This window comes from Daldinia decipiens (genome assembly GCF_022478715.1).
Source record: "Daldinia decipiens strain CBS 113046 unplaced genomic scaffold F4813scaffold_15, whole genome shotgun sequence".
NCBI lineage: Eukaryota > Fungi > Ascomycota > Sordariomycetes > Xylariales > Hypoxylaceae > Daldinia > Daldinia decipiens.
The window spans coordinates 110,480-128,551 of NW_026054558.1; the positions used below are offsets into that span (position 1 = coordinate 110,480).

Below are 18,072 nucleotides of genomic sequence, written 5' to 3' on the forward strand. Positions count from 1 at the left end.
GGACATCGAATATATGAAATGAGGCGGCTTACCTAGCGGGATGGGGTGGGTTAGAGGGGATTTAGACGGGGAAAGGCAGGGGAGGTTGAGGTAAAAGTTACCAACGTGATTAGAATAAAATTTGTTAGAAGGAAGGCTGGCCCTGTACCACTGAAGCACCCATAGCAAAGAGACTATGGTTATGTCAGTGGTAGAGCTATAGGTAGGCTCATATCCCTTCGTGTAACATGATTGTTTCTCTCCACTCGCTTGTGACCCTGGATGTTTAAATATAGGTGGTAGGAGGAGGTGCCCTTTTAAGTACTTAGCTTTGGTAAAATTCTGTAGAGAGGAAGGAAGTTGTTTGGTTTTATTAGCACAGCACCAAGCTGGGACCACATGCTAATATTCAAGTTATGGTACCAGTACCGGCTCCTGCCCATTGCAAAGGATGTTGAGATGATCTCTGAGTCATCTTAGGTTTATTACAATTAGGATATCACCTTCTAGAATTGCCCGAACGTATTATTTACCCAATACTATAAGAAGAACAGAAGGTACCTATGCCTTAGGATGGAAGTTTGTATTAATTCGGGGCAGGAAGGCAGCAGTTGCACTCCACTGGGTTCAAATAAGAGGCAGGTAAATGCTGGTATGAGACAGAGCAAGTAGTAATTACATATGTACCTATGTAGTTAAGTATAGTGAAGCCGCTACGGCTCTTGAACTGCTACTTGGCCGTGGTTGCCACGATAAGCATATCATTCTTACGCTTAGCAGAGGACAATTGGGTAGAATTGAATGTATAGTTCAATGGCCGAAGATGAATGACCTAGGTACTTTACCTAGGAGGTAGTTAATACTGTATCATACCTAAAGAGCCTCTTTGCTAAAATAACAGCTTCTACCTATTCCCCTTTATATTCTTCTAGGTCGCGCTTTGGGAAAGGGACAAGGGTAGGAGGATAAGTGATTTAATCTCAGATATGTGCCTAGTAAATAGATAGGCTAGTGAATTAAAGTAAGTAAATGATAGAGAAGGCATGTTATTAGTTACCATCAAGCATCGGTTATAAAAATGGAGGGCGATTATTGGGAACCATATAGGCATATGGTTTTAGAGCTAGCAAGCTATCTTCTCGGAAGACATGTACGCGGGCATCTCTCAGTTCATTGCCTAGGTCTTCTATACAGTCAACAAAGCTAAAGCCAGAGCAACACCTAACGTAACACCTATATTACACGAGCCGCCGAATATGGCGATTGCAAATGCTCTACCGCAACACAAATTTCAGAGGGGGTATCAATCCATACTCCGTTCAATAATGCACGTACCAGCCCAACAAAGCTGTCATCCTGAAAACTTTTCCAGATCCATATGCGTAGTTCGAAAACCCCCTTTTCCGTAAAAACAACTAACCATCGAGAAGTGATCCTGCTACGATGGATTAATAAAAACCGCCCCCACGACGACGACGATCGTGTCGGTTACGAGGAGTCCAGCCCGGGTCGAAACCGCCTCGGCCGTGACCACGTCCGTGGCCAGGACCATGGCCATGGCCACGAGGTCCCCTAGGGCCGCGGGGCTCATGACGTCGGTCTTCGCGAGAGTCCGGAATCGGTTCCTCGACTTCTTCTTCCCATTCTTCCCACTCATCTTTGGTATGTTCGTCATAGACCTTCTTCTCACGTACTGCTTCATCGGCGTCAAAGACGAATCGCGTCGTACCCCCTTCAGGTCCCTTAGGCCCACGCTTAACAGTGCTGGTTCCCGCGGCGGAAGGTGTGCTTAGTGACATAGGAGAACCTGTCGATGGTGTAGGGGGAAGCACGATAGATTCGCACTCTCTGCATTGGTTCAGGTAGCGTAAGAGGCCAGCGCGCTCAACAAACTGGTTGATGCTGATCTGAGTGTTGATAAAAACTTGTAGGTCAAATATAGGCCCAACTTTAGTGACCTTGCCATGTTGTGTGTAAAGATCCAGAAGATCGAGCATCACCTCAGCTACACACTGCTCGTCCGTGTGCCAATCAAGCGGATCAAGTACTTGGAATTCGTCCACAAATTGACCGGTGATCATTGCAGTAAGTTGCGCGACTACAAGGGCACAAGTATATGAACTGTGCTTTAGAGGTGCATAAGTTTTGTATAAGTCAATAGACATCTTCATAGCAGCCGGGAAGAAGTTTGTGAGGTCGGCTGACTTTCCGAGGACTTTCTTTACGATCTTGGCAAGAATCTTCTGAGGATAGCGGACGCGGAAATCGAAATTGATGGCCTCAACCATATATCGCTCAATACCGATTATCACTTTGGATGGTTGATCAAAAATCTGGGTTTTTCTCGTTTAGCTTATATATATAAAATAAACATATTATTAAACCGCTTACCTTGTCGTCTTGCGTAGTTGGATGGTCTGGGTTCTTAAGGTTGTGATGAGCACAAAGAACCTCGCGAGACTTCTTCAGTGTGTCCTCAACCTTGCAAGCCACAAATAGAGACGCCAGAGCGGCATCGGTGTAATTGTAATCATGAGTAGGGTGTTCTAGGCGGAAGCGATGGTAAAAAGTACATGCCGCATTATAGGTTTTGACTGGTCTGAAAGCAAATGATGATTAATATCATAAATCTCATAGACGAAGCAGCGCAGTAACTTACAATAGAAGTGCTTCCCGAGTAGATTCGATCACCTGAACCCCTTGAAGGCGGTAATTAGCCTCCCGAGCAGCATCCAGTCTCTTCTCGACAAACATGCGGCGAATATGGCACTCGCAGATATATTGGTGGCCAACTTTGATAGTTCCTAAGTGCGGGCCAGCAATAACTGTGCGAGACTCAGTGGTCCCGTTCTTTGCGACATGATTCGGTGCCATCTCTTCGGTGGTGCTCAATACCAAAGTCTTCGTGCTGCTGGATTTGCTTGCAAAGGTCGACCCTCCTAATTCGTTGAATAAGGTACGGTGCTGTCGCTGTCGCTGATAGCTGCGGGTGTGGGAAGCTACGCTGGCAGCGTACGAGCTGGGTGTGATCGTAGCGTCCGAATCTTCGGAATTGTCAGAGTCGTACAAATCATCCGGGTCGTCTGATTCGCCGAAACGGTCCTCTCTTCGATCAACAATGTGGGAAAAACCACGAGCTCTGGGCGAAACAAAAGGATCGTCCTGCCCACTTCCGCGAAACAGAGTAGTACTTTGATCAGTATTCTGGGCTAGAGCTGACGAGAGAACAAAATTCTTGGGAAGAGAGGGCGAATTTAGCACATCAAATTCAATATCCGTATAGCTGGAAGCACGGTGTTCGTAAGAGTTCCATGAACTGTGGGAGGTGGTGGCCGTTGCAGCTTGAGGACTGTCGACGTAGTTGTAACGGGGACGAGGTTCTGGAGAGCTGATACATCGAAATGCGCTGCGATTGAAGCTCAAGCTTGAACCTGGACCCTGGCTCTTATCGGCTTTAGAATTAATCCGCCCCACTCTTTCTGTTGACCGCCCTCGGAGTGGGGTGACAGGAAGAGCCGGTTCGGTCCGTGCTGAGGTCTGTGCTGAAGTCATATCGGCACGGTCCATATTTCCGTTGGCCGGCTTTGACAAATCCCTGATTGGTTCCATCATTTCTTAACAACTTCAACAAAAACTAGTGCAACAGAAGGAAAACGAATGTTCAAAGAGGATTGAAGGAAAATGCAACCCTTCAATTGCATGAAAGGCTAAAGGATCTTGATGATTTTGTGGTAAGCGATGGTGAGTACCTATGTAACTGGCAAAGTGTTGCCAGTAATGAGATCTTGAATGCGAGACTTGCTTGTTTTAAAGGGTACAAAATATCTTTAGTAGAATTAGAGGCATGGTTGATTTACCATGGATCAATCAAAATGCCCCTAAGAACTAAGATGTGAAGCCATCGTCATTCTATGAGGTACAGCATGAGTTCGCAGCCTAAGGTCAGTTGAGGATGTACTGAATGACTGACTTACAAGCTTTGGCCAATGAGAACCTTGGAAGCTTGGCTGTAACCACCTAAGGTCAGCAGGTAGCCTACTTGGGTTGATAGGTATTAGTAGTTGCAACTATGGCACAGCCACTTCCATTCCTCGAGTTTCAGCATTCAACATCCAACTTCCATCTCTACTAAATACCTACTTTATTCTAATTCCATCAGAACATCATCAAAATCACAACATCCGGTCATCCATAGGCCATCCATAATACACACAATATATGCGCATTACTACCGAAAACATGACTCTATTACAGAGGCTACCAGTGTTCCTAACTCTTACATCTACTCTCCGTGTTGTCCTAGGTAACCCCACGACTCTTAATCCAATCTCCACCATCGCCGACGATGAAGATGACACGCCTCTACCAGTCGTGATCTGGCACGGCCTCGGCGATACCTTCTCAGCCGAGGGTTTACAGTCCGTCGGCGGGCTAGTCGAGAAGATCAACCCAGGCACATTCGTCTACTACGTACGCCTCGACGAGAGCCCATCCAACGACCGCACTGCGACCTTCTACGGCAACGTGACGGAGCAGATCGCAAAGGTATGCGACGATCTTGCCGCGCACCCCATTCTCTCGACTGCGCCCGCCATCGACGCCATCGGCTTTAGCCAGGGTGGCCAGTTTCTACGGGCCTACGTCGAGCGCTGTAACTTCCCACCAGTCCGGACGCTCGTCACGTTTGGAAGCCAGCATAACGGTATCGTTGACTACAAAGCCTGTTCGGCGGCTGATTGGTTGTGTAAGGGCGCGATGGCGTTGCTGCATGGAAATACGTGGAGCTCGTGGGTGCAGAGCCGGCTCGTTCCTGCGCAGTACTTCCGCGACCCCAACGATTTAGATAACTACCTCGAGTACTCAAACCTCCTAGCGGACATCAACAACGAGCGGGAAAAGAAGAATGAGACCTACGCCAAGAACATTGCGAATCTCGAGAACTTTGTACTATATGTCTTCGAAGACGATACAACTGTCATCCCGAAGGAGACGAGCTGGTTCGAAGAGGTCAATGGTACTGAGGTTACGCCACTGAGGGCTCGGAAACTGTATACTGAAGATTGGATTGGTCTGAGGGCTCTCGATAAGAAAGGAGGGTTAAAGTTCAAGACTACCCCAGGCGAACACATGCAAATATCGGATGAAGTGCTGGAAGATACTTTTAGCGAGTTCTTCGGTCCCTTCAAGAGTAGCGCTCCGAAGGATGACCAAGAACCAGATGAGCTGTAATTGTTGAGCACGTGTATGTTCAGTGTATAAACTACGAGTTAGGATTAGGCACAGGGGGTATCGGGGGGTTTTTTTTAAAAAAAAAAAATAATAAATAAAATAAATCGAGTGTTCATGCTATAAGCTTTTATACCTATTCCGCCATACGCCGTCAAATCGTGCTTTAAAGCTTAAGATGCAAATAGAGCCCAACTCCTATTGTCACTTTTATACATGTGATTGACTTGATATATAACTTTAAACCTCTAAAGCCTTCTTCGCAGCTTTCTTTTGCTTCTTTAGCGCAGCTTTTCGGTCTGCGATCTCCTTGTCCAACTTCGCATCATCGCTTTCAGGTAACTTCTTTGTCTTCTTAGACTTCTTCATTACAGGCTCGGTCTCCTCGGGCTGTCCTTCGAGCGACTTGCGCTTCTTCCCTATATTCGCCTTTTCTGAGGGAAGGATGGCCTTAGCCTCCTCTGAGCCGTCAGCCACAATGTCCTTCTGGTCGAGCCACAACTCGTCCGTCAGCCAGATAGGTAGGGCAGCGGTTTCAGGACCCTTGATATAGATGCCTCGAACATTCTTCCACTTTCCTGGTACGAATTTCTCTACTAGGTTCTTCGCAACCACCTCGACGTTCTCCGCGATCTGCTCGGCGGTCAAGCTGGCATTTCCGATACGGATAGCGGTATTAACCGTAGGTGACAGGTTAACAAGCGCCGCGCCAGCAGCCCTTTCTATTTCCCCTGCCAATTGTATAGGAGTAGCCGTGTTCGGGCTCTCTGCATCCTTTGTGCGCTTCACCCTCTTTCCGTCGCTCTTCGGCACGCGAGCCTGTATTTCAACGGGAATCGGTCGCTTGGCTGTCGTCCCGTAGAAGGTCTTTCCTAAGATGCCCGGTAATCTGTTGATAATCCGTGTGTCACCGAGGAAAATATCATGCTCATTGTAAAGCTTGCGCTGCGCTTCGTACGCCTTGAATTTCGCCTTCAGCTTGGATACGTCTATAACTCGCGTTACGCGCTTTCGCAGCTCTGCAGGGAACTCGTCGGAGGCAACCAGATTCTTGTATGCGCGCTGGGGCTCCGCGGTTATCAGGCAGATAGTCGCCTCGGAGTCAGTGTTTAGAGGGTGTGGAACAACGATCTTGCCTGGTTTAAGGCGTCGAGAGTCGGCAATGTGTCGCTTTGTAGTCAGGGTAAGCCATATTGGTACCTCTTTGCTGGCTTCTTCAGGGTCGGCTAAGAGATTTCTTTTCTCGGAACTGGCAGCTTCCTCAGATGCTTTCTTCATATGCGCCAGCAACGCCTTGGAAGCTTTTAGACTCTAGATAGGGAGGATTAAAATCAGGTATGAGTATAAGGAATAGAAAGGAACAAACCTGGTTTGGATCTACAAGAGAGACCGCGGTCTCGCTCCGTAGAGTAACAGTCTTTGAAGAGGCCATTATGCTGCACAATGAGATTGATAAAACGAAATATGTTATTTGTGAAACTTGCTGAAGTGAAGCCGCAAATCGATTTTTTTTTTTTTTTAGCTGCAGGGACGTGGGGCCAGAAAATCTAGATTGGACCAAGCGTCTGCAAGAAAGCTTTGATTCATTGAACCGGACCCACTGAAGTATATTCCGTATATTACCTAACTAGAGGTACAAACTAAGCCTTCCGCTAGCCAATCGCCTCATCAGTTCAATTTTACCAACTGATATCCTTTTTCAGATATTACTACTAAGGTTACAAGGTACATAGGTTAAATCGCATCGTCGATGTTAACTTAGAGAAATCGCAATGTGCAAGATCAAGTCTTATACATGAAATTTTAGTCAATGAAAATATTATCTCATTTAAGCCCCGTTGTTATTTATCACCACGCTAACTATCAACAGTAGCATCGACCAATTTATTACTTAAATACCAAAGACATTAACCATTAGCTTATAAGCAACTAAAAATGTGCAGTTAACAAGATACTCTTAATTCAATCAACTACCTAGTGTCTGGGCCGTTTACATTAATCGGAATATTTACCAGTTCTTACTTAAGAGGCTTAAGTAATCCATTTTAGTCTTTGCACTACCGCCAACAACATCCCTATACGACTATCTTCCATTTAAGATACATACTCGTTCATATATATATGATAATATTGTAAGTCGTCAATAATCTATATGAGTTAGATCTAAAACACAATTGCTATTCCTAAAAATTATATACGAAAACAACCCGGGAATAATTATTCATTAAAGTATAAATGTAGGTTAAGCCCATTCAAAAATGTAAGCGCAATGCAGATAAGGAAAGCCCTTATAATACTGAATAGAAATATTTATTATTTGCGATCTCATTATCTGATAGAATGGAAATGCTCTGGCTCAAGTGAGAACCCAGTCTCCACCGCAATAGTTGCCTTTAGAGGAGACCTATCTTATTCCGCAGCGACGCAGCAGTGATCTGGGGTGCCCGGACTTGTCCTGATTCTTAGCCAATGAGTGGCCGCCGCATCCGAAGACGGAGGAGATTCCGGTTGTCGGGCACTGTTCACTAAATTCAGGTTTAAGAGTTCTTCATATGGCCAGCTCTCCCGGCTCATCGTTAATCATGACGTGTAAGGAAAACGCTCGGACTTTTGCTATCGTCTGATTCTACACGATCTACAACGATGAAACAAACTCGAAAATCTGGGGTAAAGGCGGACATAGACGTAGGTATACAAATCCAACTTCAAATTACTTACCAAAACAAGGACGCTGGCTGAATTGAGAAGTGCATGATATTCTAGACCATCATATTAATCTTGGTTCGCTTCTCCGAGATCTTAGGTCTCAAAAATCCAACGTTGAGATGATATGTAGGTAGGAATACAGCTTAATACACCGCTACATAAGAATTTAGAATAATTCCTAGCTTGAAACGAGAACAAGTACCGAACAAGGATAATAAACGTCACTCGGAGAATTTTACAGCTTTCTCTCCTTTATGCCGTTAGTTTGTTAGAATATTCCGAGCAATACCTCTAAATAACAGGGAAGATCTTTATCGTCAACATGGCCTGAGCGCTCTGTTGAAACGTTGGCCCTTAGTTTCAAGTTTCACAAGTTTCTCGTTGATCTACCTAATGTTCAACTAGGTTAAACTAATCTACGCTCATCATCCAATACAAAGTAAGAGGTGTGGACCGAATGACACCCTGATCTTAATACATCGCAAAATGTGTCACGTATCAAGCTAATTACGATGATAATCTGTTAGTCACACTCGCAAACTGACGGAACGGACGGCGCAGGTGATGATTGAAGAAGTAACCCAAGAAATCCATCGTTGCTTAGAAGGAAGTAGATTTCCGTATTGAATAGGTCCTTAAGGATTTAAAAGAAGGCCATATAAAATGAAATAAAAGCCAGGATACAAAATCGACGAAATTGGACAATTATAACCATTACCCCCTGCTTTTTGGAATCTTACGTACGCTATGTTGGAAATGTTAATCCTTCGCCATATTTTCCCGGCTGCCACAAAAGGCAGGACGAGTGCTAGAAATAGACGTACAGTTAATAACATAGGTTTTTAAGCTATCGTGCCACAACATCGCGGTAAAATTCACAGTTGATAATATTATACATAAAATACTGACCAACTTAAAGGATTTCTTGGTTGGCGTTACCTAAACGCATGTATAATAGTATTCGTATTGTATTCGTATTGAGCAACAGCAAACGCTATGTAATACGATATAAAACAGATAGCTAGGGTCGAAGCGGCATATCTTTGCCAAGCCGGATGAGAGGCTTGATTGATGGGTAGAACATCGTATTTAAGTATCTCCCAACATTAGCTATCCTAGCTGCTGTAGAAATTGTTAGGGGTATTAAAATAATGGAATAAGCCTCGAAGTTTCGATGTGTCTATTTGGTAAGTCTTAGGAACATGTATTGGAATCCTTTCTTAGCTATTTTTTTTAACCCATTTCCTAATTCTGGCAGGACTGACAGACAAAATCTCGGCCGACGAGAGCTTTGAAATCCAGAACCTGGCTGCAGGGGTACATGATGCTTAGCTGACGAAGTACCGCGTCCCGCATTGCATACGTTCCCTCGCTGGCAGCAATAGTTTCTCCAAGTATCGGACCATTGCCCACATCTTTAGGGGAGTTAGTTCTAAGTTGACCTGGGAGCTCCGGACTATGTATCTAGACCCCTGTAGTAGTATGTGTTAGATTCGTCGTCTTGTGATCGCGGCTTAATAGTGCTATGGGTACTTAGGTATGGAACCGAAATATCTATGCTTGCGGGCTGACAGACTAGAAAGCTCTAGTGTTCGGGTTGTCCCCTTTTTGAGATAGCATCCGATCGATGCTAGAGATAAGTGACGTTGACAGTTGTCAACCCACCACAAATTTCGAAAAGATTAGCTAGCTCATCAAACAAGATCGCAGGGTTTTAGAGAGGAACGCCAACGGCAAGCAAAGCCACCCACGCAGCCTACGTTCCAATGTACTCTATCTGGCAGCATTGGAGGTGTTGTGCCTTTCCCCTAGATCAGACTTAACAACTTGTCGACCAAGAAACATGCTGCAAGTGTACGCTGCAGTGCGACTTTAAGCTTAATCGTCTAGTGAATGTTGGTTAGCGAGTTGATTGGGCCTTGCGAGCTTGTACCTAATCGAAAGTATAGTAGCTCATACGAGCTTGTTTGGACGATGTACTATAGTAAGCAAGGGATACCCCTGCTGACCCTTTCCGCCCTTTTCACGATGAAGGTACATATGATCGATTGCTCACAGGTACAAATAAGATGGTGCCCTGGTGTAGACAGAATATGCACGTGTAGGCGGGGAAGTTGGCCAAGAAACAAGGGGACGTTACAAAAGAGGAGATTGGCAGTGCCGGGGTAGACCATGCTAGCTTCTCTAGACAGATTTCATATAGGTAGGTCGACGGGAAATCGACCATCTCGAGCATAGTATTACGCAAGCAGAGCAGAAAGCTAACTCCGCTAAATGATCAGTGTGAGACCTATTTTGCTGACCTTGCGAAAGGAGGCATACATGCATACACACATACATACAAGTAAGAGAGTGGTACCTTACGAGCTTCTGCATTTGAACTTCTTTATTTACATATATGTATTCGACCGACGACAGTAACCCGTGTGGATCCTCGCCCGTAATCTAAAGCTCATCCTAAAGGCAAAAAAGAGCCCTTGTCGGCTTGGGGTGTTTCCAGTTGTGTCGGTGACGACAGGCTTGCTCCTTATTAGAGGTTTCGTCCGTTCATGTGAACCAAACTTTTGAAGCCATCCTTCGAATCCCCACCTTACCGCTATTCCCGATTGTCACCTCTTTATCGTGAGCAATAAATATATGTGGCCGACGCCTTGCGCCTTTGGAGGGAAAGAATATTGAATCTGTGGATGACGGCAGGTCAACACTACAATGGAGTCACAGTGGGTGTTCTCCCATCAAAGTTCTACTGATCACTTTTTTCAAGCATCAGAAACACTGACCTGGATGATTCAAAGATCTATCGCGCCCGACTGTATTACACTTAGTAATACGATTATCACAGCTAACACTATACTAAATGGATTCGTGCGCGAGGTACGAGAGGCGCGATCCGATGTAGATGGAGTATCGCGCGAGTTGCACTCGCTGCAAAGTGTCTTAGACCTTCTAAACGAGGATGCTGGTTTATTCCCTCCCGAGTTGGCAGAACGAATTCCTGCTGTCCTCGAACATTGCTCTAAACTGGTCAACGAACTAGACACGAGCATATCCAGCCTTAACAGCAATGAGCTATCGCGGCAAGATAAAAGATCACAGTGGCTGGCTACTGGGAGACAAGAAGTTGCAAGATTCCGAACTGCTTTAGAGGCACATAAAGCTGTCCTAGGTCTAGCCTTGGATTTAGCCGGGGCGTGAGTATAACGCATCTCATAAGTAAATGCGTATCTAATAAGGATTGACAGAACCACAATTCGGGATGTTACCTCAGACATAGAGCCTAATAGGCGAAATACGATAGAGAGACACCAGAACAGCGCCGCCGTTATGGAGGATGTCTCACGAGTTCTAGTCGAGATGAACCAATTACGGATGCGACTGCCAGGGGAGTTTGGGAAGAACGAGACAGAATTCAGTCTTTATGACTATATGACCTGTCTGAAGTCATACGCGGAGAAGATCATCAGTGTTAAGGAGAACGAGCATGAAGTTGAGCAGAGCATCAAAGAAGTCGACGAAACGACGGACCAGGGTGCATTTATGGGCGACCAAAAACTATTCGGAGCTTACATCGGAGACAAGCCGGACAGCGCGATCGATGTCAGCGTTCCGCCGGCATCTAAATCACGCAACAATGCGCAAGTATACCCTGAAGATGAGAAAATTCCTACTGTTGAAGAATTGATGGCCAGCTTCGTGGGCATTCCCAGCCGACCACCGACTCCGCCGCCAAAGGATAGCAAGAGACGCGAGCTTGCCCGAAGTCTCATGGTGTCCCCACTCGAGGCCACTCCGGGTTATCCGAATAATTCTTACGGCGTCGTTGCTGAGGTCGTTGCTCAAGGACCGCCAGCGGAGTCGGCGTCCTGCATGACGAAAGCCAGGGGGTTTGGGAAATTTTTTACGCCTTTTAAGCATTCAATTTCAGAGGCCAGACCTCAAACACGATCAACGACTTCGACTGACGCCACGGATATGCAACCCGCAACTCCAATCATCCAAGCTAGCCTTGTTAGAAGAGGCAGTCATAGATTATCAGTATCTTTTAGAAAGCTGCCGATGTGGAGCTCAGAACTGATCATGAATGAGTCCGAAGATACAACGCCCAGCGCGGTCTTCGGCGTCTCGATCCAGAAAAGCATGCAGGTTGCTAAAGGAACCTCTAAGACTCACCACTCGGGCCATGGAGGGTCATCGCGAAGAGATTTCCCTCTGTGTATGCAAAAGTGCTGCTTCTTTTTGAAGAACGAAGGAGTTGAAGCTCCAGATATCTTCGCCGAGCCAGGTGATAGCTATAGAGTAGAGAAGTTAAAGGACATCTTCAGCAGTGGTCCGACATACGGCGAAGATGTCAACTGGACCAATTTTGGCGTATACGATGCCGCGGACCTTATCCTACTCTTCCTGTCGCAACTCCCGAAACCGCTGATTGCAGAGCATATAGCTAAACAGTGGATCGCACTCTCGAGACAGGCAATGCTCTCGGGATCTCATGGTACCCGGCTTGATCAATGTATTGATTTCTGGGAGGAAGCACTCGGCGGTCTCCGCGGACCAAGCCGTACTCTGTTCAAGTTGCTTCTTAACTTGTGGGCTGATATTGCACAAGCAGAAGAGAAAAACGACATGACAGCTGAACGACTAGCCAGTGTCCTTATCAAGCCCCTAATGCACATAACTTCTACGAAATACGAGACTGACTTCATGCTATCTCTCGCTTTCCTTATTCGAAGAAGAGTGGAATATACCGAGTTGCTGAGAAAAGACCAAGCAGACGTCAAAAGGATTAGTAGGGCGGCATGGTGATGCAACAACCGATTATATATCTTGACATGGGCGTTCCGAGCATATCGAATTTCGCTTTACGGCTCTTTTCCTGATTTTCATCACGACCTTTTTCTAACAGTTCGCCTACTCGATATTGAATATTTCGCATAGGAAGATACCCGGCGCATTTTTTATACATGTTATATTTCAAGACGCCTTACAATTTATTTTGTCTCGTATTGAAGCAGAGTCTTCGAGACATCGGCCAAATTACATAGGTAATTATAAAGAATAAAGAATAAAGAAGCTTGAAGGAATTTTCGGCCGCAGCAGTGGAGAGACGGTGGAGACGCGCCTTGCTTCTAGGCGAAGAAGGGAGGGGGAGGCTGGGATGATACGCGAGACCTAAGACATACATATATGATATCAACTATATATATATATATTTGAGTCGACAAGCAAGCAGGCAAAGATTTCCCATCTCGAGTGGAGAATTATATATATTTTGTCAAAGGCAATGCTGTCTTGTGGATCTGCTGGATTTCAAACATGTCTGTTGATAATACCAAGCAAGCTACCTAGCTAGCTGTGAGACGGTTCCTCTCAATTTACCTAGTTTCACGCCAAGTCATTCATGGCCAACATAGAATACATACCTAGAATAAGATCAAAATACATAAGATCAAGATACAAGCCATGCAGTGAGATGAAGTTGGCCAATTGTGAACAAGAGAACTCGAGTATGGTCAGATAAACCTGCTGCTGCAATTGGTGACCCGATTTGAATAACCATTGCAAAAGCATTTACCTAGGTAGGTACCCAATGTATGTTGCGAGCTCGCTGTTAGGAATAAGGCGCATTTTACTTAGCACGAGGTTATCCTCGCTAGACGTCATTCAATATCTAATCTAAGCCACATTACACGCCTACCACTTATATATAATTATTCTTTCCGCTGGATATACGCTGATGTACTTACACGAATCTATCCAACACTATATGCATTCGTAATTACAGCATTCATGCAGCAGTGAGGTGTCCGTGCTAGGACGCCTAGGACGCCTACACCCGAAACCTGCTGACGATGCAGTAATCACGGAGGTCGGCTAGCCCAGCCCGGCCCTGAGAGGTCGGTTGAACACTTGACGGCTAAAACACGCAGCAGCAAGTTAAATGTAATTGATGAGGCAACCGCGACTTGCAGGTAGTTTAGTAATGAGGAGAAACCGCGTCGAGCGCCTACGGGCTAATCAGCTAGGTTAGTACTTGTACTCAACATACCTAATCTACATACCTAGGTTAGGTACCTATGTACAGAAGGTAAAGCAATCACGCTAGAGTGGATCCCCACACGTCAAAATTCCTTAAAGAACAATTAAAAGTGTAAAAAAAATGCTTGGGTCTTCCCCCAGCCATGAAACTCTGCTCACTTCAACCTTCCATTAGATCGGTCTCTCTTCACCAGGCCAAGCCAAGCGACCCGGTCTAGATTTCGGTCCTTGATCAGACGAAAACTTATTAAAAAAAAGATTCTTTAAATTGTAATTCTCTACTATCTATATCAATTCATTGTCAATCACAATTCGTCAGCGGAGAAAAGGAAGGGCACGGTGCAGAGCTCGGACACGGAGCCGGGTTGGATCTTGTGTAAGTGGATTTTACTATGTAAGTTAAGTGGAGAGGGGGGAAAACCCAGCTAAAAAAAGAGCGTGTAGTGAACGCGCACCGCGACTCCAAGTTCCATCTTTAAGACGCGCAGAGAACCCACATCTTTTTGGCAGGGCGTACCGTGATACAGCACAGTCAATTTTCTTCTCCCAAATCTCAAATCTCAAATCTCAAATCCCTTAACCCCCTTCCTTATCCAATCCGACTTTTATCTTTCACCACATTCATTCCATCATTACAGTTCCGCTATTTTATTTCTCTTGCCATGCATTCTTGACCTTTTATCATGACATCCTCACCCGTCAAGATTATGGATCGAGCGGATCGAGCCACAGCAGAGGAGCCCACGCTCCCCCCTGCGTCTGCCTCTATCTCGCCCAGCAAGAAACGTCCTGCACCTTCTTTGCTCCCACCATTCGAGCCCCTCTCGTCTTCGCCTGGCTTTCCAAGGCCTATGAAGAGACTGGCCCGGGATAAGCTCGTCGACTTGAACCCGTTCTTCAAATATCCCACGCCAATTCCAACCTCTAGTACCGGTATACTCTCATCATCTCCCCCTCGCGTATCGTCCTCTAGACCTGGACTCGAGCGTGCGGAATCTGTATCAGAACGAACACCGCTGTCTGCCGTACGATCTATCGAACTTAACGAGAATGGAGATTCGCTTCTGATGGGTCGGTCGAGTAATTCTTCTCATTACCAATTGTCGGCCAATCGTCTCATATCCCGTATCCACGTCAAGGCACGATATGTCCCGGCTGCAGACCCCTTAGAGCCAAACAGAGTGGAGATCATTTGCAATGGCTGGAATGGAATAAAACTTCATTGTCAGGGGCGAACTTGGGAGTTGGGAAAAGGGGATACCTTTACCTCTGAAACTGAAAACGCTGAGATTATGCTAGATGTACAAGACGCGAGGGTTATGTTGCATTGGCCTAAGAAGAATCGGCATGAACCCATCGCAGCCTTATCAGACTCATCTTGGGAGGAGTCGCCATGCTCTAGACATCGTCGTAATGACTCCAGTTCGGACTTCCTGCAGTCGAGTCCCCTTCGACGACAGACACGTATCAGATCCCCTGAATCGCCTTCTCCACATAATTCTTCTAGCAACTTAGACACACTGCTACTAGCCGAGGATACAAGCGAGCCTGTCCAGATATATGAGGATGCGAGTTCAGACGAGCAAGAGCTCCCTAAGCAGGCATCCGAAGTGGATGTGTCGTTTACCCAGACAGAAGTCGCCAACAGTTTCTCCAGTGATCTTAGTGATCCTGATGACGATGACCCTGATGAGGAGAACGATCCTGTTGTACACTCCTTTGGTCCGTTCGGAGCTAACCTTTCCAATCGTCTGGCTGCATTCACGGCAGAATCACCAAAACAGTCGTCCCATGTTTTATCAGGTGATACAACAGCTAAACCGTCATCGGAGCCGGAAGAGAAAGCCACCGTTAGCAGTCGTGTTAATGTAGGGGTTGTCAAAAATCACGTCGTCAATCAGCTTGCCTACTCTCGATTATCATCCACCCCCTTGTCTACTATACTAAGTCTCCTTCCTGCTGAAGAGAAAAGGGACCTGACCAAGGCTGCACTGCGTGAAATCATCGAGTCAACGCCTTGCATTGGCGTTATTCCTCGCCAGGGAAAGGACGCGGCTGGACAGCCGCTCGAGAGCCAATATTATTATGACCCCGACCATGATGATGACGATTCGCGACGGATTGCCGTGACCCAAGGCTTGCGAAAACCAGGTTTGAGAGGTTGTCGGAAGCAGCACAAGGTAACTATCTGATGAAATCCTATAACATTAGGCTACAAGTACTAACCGTGTTTAGCAATACTATTGGAAGCCGCCTAAGGCTTCCTAGACGCCCGAGCAGCAGGCTGTTTCGATCTGTGCTCGGTTCCTTTAGGTTTATTCAGAGCTTTATATCACTGAAGAGTGCCCTTTTCATGGATAATATGGAACTTCGTGTTCCCTTTTCACTGTTTGTTATTGGCGTTGGCGATTGCATCAGCATCGTTGCCACCCCCCCGTGCATAGCTGGTGGCGTTGGATGGCTCATTTTTTTATGATTTTTTGATTGGAGTTCCAGGACGTTTCGATGATATCCCGCTACACTGGTCCATAGTGGTATATGAGGAAGATGCGATTAGGATGACGTGACGAGTCACCGACGGCACCTCGCTGGTTAAGATATACGGTTGGGAGGGGGAGAGGTTTGAGATTGCACAAGCTGCGGACACTCATTACCTGTGTACATAAGGAGGCAATGGAGAAACGGTATTTTTTTTCGATTCGATTAGGTCTTCCCTACTTGTAAATATCTCACCTACGTACGGTAGTTGAGTGAGTGGCCTTTGCAGTACTGTAATCAAAAGTTTAACTGTCTTAGTGATGTAATGTAAAGTTGGATACTGTTTGAGACTATTATGACGATAAATTTAGCGGGGCAGAGAGAATTGAAGAAGCAGAGAGGTCGATTTTGTACAATTGCCACCAAGATAAGGCCTTATCAGCTAGAAGCTACCCCGCAGTCTTGTTTAAGCTTGTTTAGTCGTTTCCACTTTCGCCGCCCATACAACCCGTTAGGTATCAACGGCTGCATTAGCATTTGACGAGTCTACCAATGCTTCGCTGAGGCTGTCTCCAGCAGACAGCAAACTGGTGATCAGCGCTGCATAGTCGTATGCTTCATCGCGGTCTAGACTGCCCATCCTTTCGAACAAATATTCCAGGTTATATGCTATAGTCCGTAGCATTCTCTATATAAGATATCCAAGTTCCATTGCCCTTTAACTACTATATCTTCACCTATCTAATACAATATTCAATATTACAAAATACTTTTATTTTTACTTTGAGAATTATTAACCAAGTAACACACGTCATCACAGATAATGACTTATCCTATTACAACATGCCTACTCAACTACAAAACATTCGCGTTGACATCGCCAACTTATCTACAGTAGCACGAGGTCCCACTAGCCCGCAGCACGAAAAGGAGGCTGCGCGCGCAATAAGCAGGACCGACAGCTGGGAGCCGTCCTTAGGACGCAAGCAGAGTGTAAGTGCACATACCTACATCCCTTTCTTCTTTTGTTACATCCCTTGCAATGCAGACGTGGACGTAGAATGAATTGTTGCTAACTTGATCTTCTTTTTACAAACTCTAGTACCACAGGGAGGACCGGAAGCACATACTGCAGATGAGCGGCGTACAGAATGTCGAGGTGGGCCCGGGGTTCAGTGAGCGCAAGTAAATTTGTCTATATAACCTAATGCGCTACTACTTCAAACAATTCACCACTCATAACATTTTACGGGTTGGGAAGAACAACATGATTGCTTTCGATTAGCAGTTACTGCTGGATTGAATTGTTTGGCGGACGATGGGGAATATACGGGTTAGTTTTATGCGGGAGTTCCGGATTTTATAAGGGGCAAAATGATTCAGTATGATCAATTGGACGGGGGGGGGAACGGGGAAACGGTACAGAGGGTTGAAAAACAAGATTGAAAAGGCAGCATGACCCCAACATATGTATTGGGGCTTCCCCTACACGCCTAGGTTAGGTACTTCGGTAGACGATTGTACCTATTACATATCAATTATACCTAATATTTACCTAATATGTATCTCTTCACTAACTTAGCAGATGCAGTCTGCATAGCTAAGCCGTGCCGTCTGATGGTCTCTCATTGGGCAGTACCGTCTAAT

General features: G+C 45.8%; 6 protein-coding genes across 6 annotated transcripts; 4 read left to right on the plus strand and 2 right to left on the minus strand.

The window, feature by feature from the left end:
* Positions 1 to 968: 968 nt before the first annotated feature.
* On the minus strand, positions 969 to 3,372 carry F4813DRAFT_358140 (cyclin-like protein). Its single transcript, XM_049243197.1, has 3 exons — positions 2,639 to 3,372; positions 2,371 to 2,578; positions 969 to 2,312 (listed from the first exon to the last, which is right to left on the minus strand). Exons 1-3 carry the CDS (start codon positions 2,851 to 2,853, stop codon positions 1,428 to 1,430), a joined length of 1,308 nt encoding a protein of 435 aa, XP_049099809.1. The 5' UTR covers positions 2,854 to 3,372; the 3' UTR covers positions 969 to 1,427.
* Positions 3,373 to 4,014: 642 nt separating this feature from the next.
* On the plus strand, positions 4,015 to 5,333 carry F4813DRAFT_358141 (alpha/beta-hydrolase). The gene has a single exon (XM_049243198.1). The coding sequence runs from the start codon at positions 4,198 to 4,200 to the stop codon at positions 5,206 to 5,208; it is 1,011 nt and encodes a 336-aa protein (XP_049099810.1). The 5' UTR covers positions 4,015 to 4,197; the 3' UTR covers positions 5,209 to 5,333.
* Positions 5,334 to 6,728, minus strand: F4813DRAFT_358142 (ribosomal protein L1). Its single transcript, XM_049243199.1, has 2 exons — positions 6,572 to 6,728; positions 5,334 to 6,516 (listed from the first exon to the last, which is right to left on the minus strand). The coding sequence occupies exons 1-2, from the start codon at positions 6,635 to 6,637 to the stop codon at positions 5,446 to 5,448; spliced, it is 1,137 nt and encodes a 378-aa protein (XP_049099811.1). The 5' UTR covers positions 6,638 to 6,728; the 3' UTR covers positions 5,334 to 5,445.
* Positions 6,729 to 10,124: 3,396 nt separating this feature from the next.
* Positions 10,125 to 13,356, plus strand: F4813DRAFT_358145 (uncharacterized protein). The gene is made up of 3 exons (XM_049243200.1): positions 10,125 to 10,631; positions 10,707 to 11,102; positions 11,154 to 13,356. The coding sequence occupies exons 1-3, from the start codon at positions 10,621 to 10,623 to the stop codon at positions 12,712 to 12,714; spliced, it is 1,968 nt and encodes a 655-aa protein (XP_049099812.1). The 5' UTR covers positions 10,125 to 10,620; the 3' UTR covers positions 12,715 to 13,356.
* A 706-nt stretch (positions 13,357 to 14,062) lies between these two features.
* F4813DRAFT_358152 (uncharacterized protein) lies at positions 14,063 to 16,881 on the plus strand. Its single transcript, XM_049243201.1, has 3 exons — positions 14,063 to 14,341; positions 14,392 to 16,127; positions 16,183 to 16,881. The coding sequence occupies exons 2-3, from the start codon at positions 14,631 to 14,633 to the stop codon at positions 16,213 to 16,215; spliced, it is 1,530 nt and encodes a 509-aa protein (XP_049099813.1). The 5' UTR covers positions 14,063 to 14,341; positions 14,392 to 14,630; the 3' UTR covers positions 16,216 to 16,881.
* Positions 16,882 to 17,151: 270 nt separating this feature from the next.
* On the plus strand, positions 17,152 to 18,064 carry F4813DRAFT_61600 (uncharacterized protein). The gene is made up of 2 exons (XM_049248700.1): positions 17,152 to 17,418; positions 17,528 to 18,064. The coding sequence occupies exons 1-2, from the start codon at positions 17,269 to 17,271 to the stop codon at positions 17,612 to 17,614; spliced, it is 237 nt and encodes a 78-aa protein (XP_049099814.1). The 5' UTR covers positions 17,152 to 17,268; the 3' UTR covers positions 17,615 to 18,064.
* The last annotated feature ends 8 nt before the right edge of the window (positions 18,065 to 18,072 follow it).